This window comes from Dromaius novaehollandiae, chromosome 2 (assembly GCF_036370855.1).
Source record: "Dromaius novaehollandiae isolate bDroNov1 chromosome 2, bDroNov1.hap1, whole genome shotgun sequence".
Taxonomy (NCBI): domain Eukaryota; kingdom Metazoa; phylum Chordata; class Aves; order Casuariiformes; family Dromaiidae; genus Dromaius; species Dromaius novaehollandiae.
The window spans coordinates 71824977-71832055 of NC_088099.1; the positions used below are offsets into that span (position 1 = coordinate 71824977).

At 43.6% G+C, this 7079-nt stretch overlaps 1 protein-coding gene across 1 annotated transcript; it reads left to right on the forward strand.

Moving 5' to 3' along the window:
- On the forward strand, nt 1-6269 carry IRX1 (iroquois homeobox 1). The gene is made up of 4 exons (XM_064506757.1): nt 1-774; nt 3465-4473; nt 5048-5120; nt 5487-6269. Exons 1-4 carry the CDS (start codon nt 511-513, stop codon nt 5542-5544), a joined length of 1404 nt encoding a protein of 467 aa, XP_064362827.1. The 5' UTR covers nt 1-510; the 3' UTR covers nt 5545-6269.
- Nucleotides 6270-7079: the final 810 nt, after the last annotated feature.

Below are 7079 nucleotides of genomic sequence, written 5' to 3' on the forward strand. Positions count from 1 at the left end.
TCAACTTCAAATTGTATCTGAAAGATCAGCCTAGGACCTAAGGGCAGACACATCAGTTGGAGCTCAATTGTTGATCAGATCACATCTAAGGGATTTAGGAGCACAGAAGAGCCGAGATTTGAGGAAAGACACCCCACTGAATCCTTCCACACTCCTCCTCCTCCTCCATATCTAGGTTGCAGTATTTCTCTGACAGAAAGAAATCAGAACGAAAAAAAGAAAATTATCGGCTCGATTTCTGTTCTCTCGCCCTGCCTGCCTCCAGTAAAGGAGGGGCAGGGGGGAAGGAAAAAAAGAGAGACAGAGAAAGAAAGAGAGAGACCCAAAGAAGCCCGGGTTTGTTCTGCTCCCCTCCCCAGCTGTTCAGGCTCCCTCTTCCCACTTCTTCCTTTTTTTTTTTTTTTTTTTTTTTTTTTGTATAATTCCTCCCCCCCCTTTTTTTTATAATTCTGCCGCTTCTGCTGCCGCCGCCACTGCCGCCGCCGCCACCGCCGTGCCCGCGCCCTGGAGATGTCCTTCCCCCAGCTGGGCTACCCGCAGTATCTCAGCGCCAGCCAGGCGGTGTACGGGAGCGACCGGCCCGGGGTGCTGGCCGCCGCCGCCGCCGCTGCCGCCGCCGCCGCCGCCGCCTCGGGCCGGCCCGCGGGCGCCGAGCTGGGCAGCGGCTCGGCCGCTGTCACCTCGGTGCTGGGCATGTACGCGAGTCCCTACAGCGCCCCCAACTACAGCGCCTTCCTGCCCTACACCGCCGACCTCAGCCTCTTCTCCCAGATGGTGAGTACCGGCGGCGCCGGGCCCGCTCCTCGCCTCCCCGTCGCCTGCCCCGGCCCCGCGCGGCGGAAAGAGGCCGAAAGGCGCGGAGGGAGAGGGGCTCCGCGGGGAGGGGGCTGGGGGCAGGCGAGGAGCAGCTGTGCCTCGCGGAGTGGCTCAGCACGGCGCTGGGCTCGGCGCGGCTCGGCTCCGCGGGGCTGGGCACCCCCCGCGTGGCTGCCCGGGGCCGGAGGGCTGGCAGCGGCCGGCGAGACCCGCGGCGGAGAGGGCTGAGCGCGCTGGCGTGTGTGTGTGTGCCAGGGGCGGAGGGCTGGGGCACGGCGCACTCCCTCTCCAGACACAGCACGAATCGGTCCCATTGCTCCAGCCGGACAAAACTCCACCGAGTTTTTCTTCTTCGCAGTGGAAGAGCTGTGCAGGACTCCTATCCGTGCTGTTGCCTTCCCCTAGCAACTCGGCTTTTGTTGTTGTTATTGTTGTTGTTGTTGCTGACGGGTGATATTGTTGGTGCTGTTGTTCAAACTGGCTTCTCAATGCGCTCCTCTTTCCATCTGACCACTTTCTTTTCCATGGAGCTATATACAGGTTCTCTCTGAAAGACCAAAGTGCAGTCTAGGTAGCTGACACGTCCTTTTATTTTAAGACATTTTCTTTGAGCCTTGAAAATGGTCCGTTCAGTTCCCTGAACTTTTTATACTCTGATTATGGCGTGTATCATATATCGAATTTGCACCAAGAGAAGGAGTGCACCTACATCCCATTATAGGCATCGAAGTAGAAAGGCATATTTGCACTAACTCTAAAACAAATTACCGTTATCCTGATTTTCCTCATTTTTTTTCCTTGAGAATGTATCGGGTAAAAAGTGAAACAGGTCGGGTTTTAGCTAGCTGTTTGTATCTCTGATGTTGTTTAAACTTTTTCGTTGCTAATAGCTGCAAATTTCGCGGCAGCGGTACGCATAGGTTCCACTTAATTTCTAAATGCCTCTCTTTTCTCTCTTCCCTCCCACCCCCCAAACATGAAGTGAGAATATTTGTAACTGGGTACACTTAAGGCATAACTTGTGAAAGTTTTTAATGTATATGTGCGTATATATATATAATACCTATGTAAGTAGGGAGGTAGGTGTGTTTTTGAACAAGGGTCAACATCCAAAATCAGGTCATTTTTTGTGTTGCAACCATTTCCCCGGAAAGCATTTGCAGCAAACCGCATTTCCCACTTTTTTAACCGTGATTTTGGTAATGCAGTAAAAGCTGACACAGAAGCAATGAGTGATTTACAAGTGGCTTCTTCAAAAGAATTCCCAACAGAGATTACAGAGAAATATCATTTCAGCAACAATAACAAAAGACAACGGAATAAAGGGAGTGCAGAAAGCATGCTCTGTAACACATTATAAAAAAATTACATCAGGCTTTTTAACCATGGCATTCTTCTCTTTGTGTATAAGCTTTGCCTCTGAAATTAAAATACACGTTCCTTTTAAACTGTTTGAGAAAGTTAGATTAGTTTCTTTGCGGACATTTTAAAGGACGTTCATTTTTTAGGCTCACATAAATTTCGCAAGATTAATGCTATGAATATTTTTCTGGACTAGAAAAAGCGACATTGTAATAGAAAAGGGGAAAAAACGAAAATATTGCATACTCAGGAACAGTTCCATTTCCTACTAGAGAAGGTATTCTTGTTTTTCACTACAGTGATAATTATTTACCACGATAATTGTATTTTGAAATAAATTCTAGAATTCTTATAATTTGGAAATCAAGAGCAAAAATATTAAGTTAATATCTGAACAATTTGCTGTAATAATGAAGCCTAATGAGGTTGTTAGAAAGATAAAATATTGTTTAACAAAACACCTGGTGCGATAATTTGACTTGCTGTGTTTTACTACTGATGATAAAAAGAATATTGATTGCAAATAAATCACCGTCTCTAAACGCTTGTAAACAATTTGTATTTGCTCTGCTCAGATCAAAGTAAAACTTATGAGATAAAGTATCTGCATATACATATTCTACAGTGCACGGATCTGTTTTCATTACAGAGTTCAAAGGCTCTCCTAACAGAAGTTAATATTTTACATCATAATCCTACAGTATTTGGAGGGGATATGCAACATATTTTACAGAAGTGTTTTCGTACTGAACTGTTCGAAACTGCGTTCATATCCCTAGTCTCGTTTCACGTCAACTCCATTTAAAGACAAATCTGGGGCCAAATAAAAACGCTCTGGATGTATTGGTAATATCCTCCCGGATATTTTGCAGATTTAGCAGTGGTGTGCGCAGGCATTAGTTTGTACGTGGTGTAATACTTGTTCTTTCCTGCCCGATTATTTCGACCACACAACATATTGTCTCGTCGAGGCGAATGTGAACTTACTGCCTTTCCATCGCTTGATTTGCTTTGGTTTGCAGAGAAAATGCGCTTAGTGTTTGGCAGCCCCAGCTTAGTCCATCTTTTTTCCTTTCTTTGCAAGAAGGGGGGATCGTTTGGGAATACCTCTGTCTGATCTAAACGTGAAGAGCCTGGAGCGGGGAGGGCCGAATTTGACTGTGAAGATCCTTTGCACTGTTCACATGCATATTCTGGCTCCCGGAGTAGCCTATTCAGGTCTGTTAGAGACGCTAACGAGATAATTGATGTGCTTTTTCCTCTCCACTTGTCTGAATGTGTTGCAGGGCTCCCAGTACGAACTGAAAGATAATCCGGGTGTCCATCCTGCTACCTTTGCTGCCCACACTGCCCCTGGCTATTATCCCTATGGACAGTTCCAGTACGGGGACCCTGGGCGGCCCAAAAACGCCACCCGGGAGAGCACAAGCACCCTCAAGGCCTGGCTTAATGAGCATCGCAAGAACCCCTACCCCACCAAGGGCGAGAAGATCATGCTGGCCATCATCACCAAGATGACCCTCACCCAGGTCTCCACCTGGTTCGCCAACGCCCGCCGGCGCCTCAAGAAGGAGAACAAAGTGACCTGGGGCTCTAGGAGTAAAGATCAAGAAGATGCCAACCTTTTCGGGAGTGACAATGAGGGGGACCCCGAGAAGAATGAAGACGATGAGGAAATTGACTTGGAGAGCATAGACATAGATAAAATCGACGAGAACGATGGGGAGCAGAGCAACGAGGAAGAGGAGGAGAAGCCTGAGCTCCTGAGACAAAGCAGTGAAGAGGAGCACTTAGAAAAAGAGAAAGATTTGGCACTGTCAGGATCTGAAGGGCTGAAACCCAAAGATATGAAGGCCATGGTGAAGGAGGCCTCTGATGCGCGAATCATAAGCCCCGGCGGACAGAACAATTTACAGATGCCATCTCTCAGCAAACCCAAGATTTGGTCTTTGGCAGAGACTGCAACCAGTCCTGATGGCGCCCTGAAGTCTTCTCCACCTCCACCTCCTCCTCCCCAGGTTAACCACACTTCCCCACAGATCCAGCATCCTGCTTTTCTCCCTAGCCATGGACTCTACACATGCCAGATTGGCAAATTTCACAACTGGACAAACGGGGCTTTCCTCACTCAGAGTTCCCTGCTAAATGTGAGGTCCTTTTTGGGAGTAAACCATCACCACGCTGCTCATCACAACCACCACCTCCAGGCCCAGCAACAGCCTTCTGTTTTAACAGCAACCCTGGGAGCCCTAAGCAGTGAAAAGCCTTCAGAGAGGACCAGTCCCAAACACATAGGTAATGCGCCATGCAGAGATCTCCCCATCCCTTTCCCCCCCAAAATAAATACACACACACAGGCACGCGTCTGCGTGCGCATGCACACACAAACTTCTCCTTCAGGAACAGTGTAAGATTCAGCCCTGGTGTAACTGATTGCTTTTAATGGAGTTACAGAGAGTTTACCCTAGCGTTGAATTTCTCCTCCAGTGTGTTGACTGCACACATTAAGTCCATTTCATGTGGACTATTGCATTCTTGCCCTATATGCCCATCAAACAAGTTAAGAATGCAAGAATAGCGCTGTGTAACATATTCTTTGAGCTTTGCTTTCTTTCCTTCCTGATCCTCATCTTCAAATCATTTGAAAGACAATCCAAACTGTGGCAAGAAAAGCTTGCATTCTCTTTAAGTATTGAAAGTAAGGATACAGCCGTGTAATAGGGCTATACATACACACACATGTATATGCACATGTCTGAACAAGAGCAGGAGAGGGAGATGTGTTCCCTGCACGTTGTATAGATTTTTTTTTATTGTTAATCTAAAATGGTTCTCCTGTTTTTTTGTTTTTTGCTTTGTCTCCTTCCAGAAAGAGAAAATGTACCAAGAACTGAATCCCCACCTCAGTCACTCAAATCGCCTTTCCAGCCTGTTCGTGACAAGTGAGTTTGTTTGTTTGTTTTCACTGCAGGAATGTTACTTATGCGAAACAGAGTGTTTGAATAATAAAAAATAATTATAACACCTAATCATCACCATAATAATACATACAAACAACAAGAGCAACATGAAAGTTGCTATAATCTTTCCAAAGTTAGGCTAAATTACAATTGTAGGTAGCCAGCCTGTAACTTTTCTGAGACTTAACAAACCACAAAGATATTGTGCTAATCACACTAGTGAAAATTATTTCTTTGCATTTAACTAATAGTAGGATTCTATAGCAACAGACAAGCGATTATAGGAAAGATTCTTTTTTACTGAAATATTGTTACGTCTTCTTTTTTTCTCCCCCTTACCCCCTGCAGCTCTTTGGCTCAGCAAGAGGGAACACCGCGAATTTTAACGGCTCTCCCTTCTGCTTGATTAAATGGTTTGGTGAAAAAAAAAATTACAGAGACTGGTATTAAGGACATAAAAAAAAGGAAACGATATAAACGACTCCCATCAATCTCTTTTTGCAATAAGGTGGTGCAAATCCATAAAAGTGATTACACAAATCTGTAGATGGATCCCATTCTTCATTGTACCATTTCAGATCGTGTTATTCTAACCATTCTTGGATTATTTGTTTGTTAAATGTTTCTCATGTGTTTGTGTTTTTTTCTGTATATAGAGAAACTTCAGATTGTAAATAGTGCGTCAGCAAAACTTGTCTAAATCATATATTTTTGTCTAATAAACTAAATGAAACTATAAGCTCTCTTCAGGTATGTTGTTGCAGATCTTAAACATATATTACAAATCTAGATATAAACAACGGAATGAAGCTGATTCTTGATTAGCAAAATTTAAGCTATTTTTAAAATTCTGATAGATCAGATGTGTTCTGTAATTATCGTTTTTCGAGTATAAATGGACCAGACTTCCAGTTATGTTATACAATAGATTCTGGGAAGAGAAAAGGAGAATTTTTCTCTCAGGTCCCTAACGTAAAGTCTTACTTTCTAAACCAGTTCCTAAACTGGATCAAGACCTTTTGTGTTTTAGCTTACATTCTGATCAGAGACGAAAAAAATAGACTGGGAATATTTGTAAGCATTTACTTTTAAAATAAATACTGAGGAAATATGACTGTGAAACATCTTCCCTCTGAGAATAAGTAAAATCTTAGCAGAAAAATGGCAGCTATTGCACTTTGCAGAAGAAAGTTCTAAGTTTGTGATCTGTTGGTTAAAAAGATACTGGCAGAGAGAATGTATCGTTTTATAAAGGCATTAATCTTCCAAAGACAGTCCGTTAAAATGTGTAATATTTTGAATGTTTACTTCCTTTTTCTCCTAAATGAGAACACTAAATGAGCATTGAGGTGCTAATAAGATACCAGATGGTTGTTGATGGTAGAAAATGGAAAGAAGCAGCTGGGAAAGTCATTAAGAAGTAATGTGGTAACGCCCTATCCAAACTGAAACAACCTCAAACCAGGACTTGTCGGAAACAAGATGAGATTTTCAAATAAAATATTAATAAAATTCTTGTCAGAGATCAGAATATTGATCTTTATTTAGCTGCAAAACCATTGCAAGTAAAGACAGGTCTAGGTAAAACTATCATTTAGAGAACTGCTGACAAAGCAGTGAAGGTGGCAGACGTCTATTTTCGCTTTTTTCAAATGGGTCTGATGAAATAGAATTGCGCGGGATATCTGAAAGGCTGAAATGGATGGCATGTTGTCTTTCGGATAAGAGACTCATTTGGACATCCTGAGGGCTTCTAGCATAATATCAATTAGTTTGCTTCAAGGCTTTTAGTGGTTTCCTTTTTCCTAAATCGCAGACAGTTCTGCACTGGTAACTGTTCCAACAAAAGAGCATATTACAGTTTTAAACAAACTATGATAACCTGTCTTTCAGTAAGAAAAAGAGAGAGGGAAGAAGTCTTAAGAAAAAAGGCTTCACATC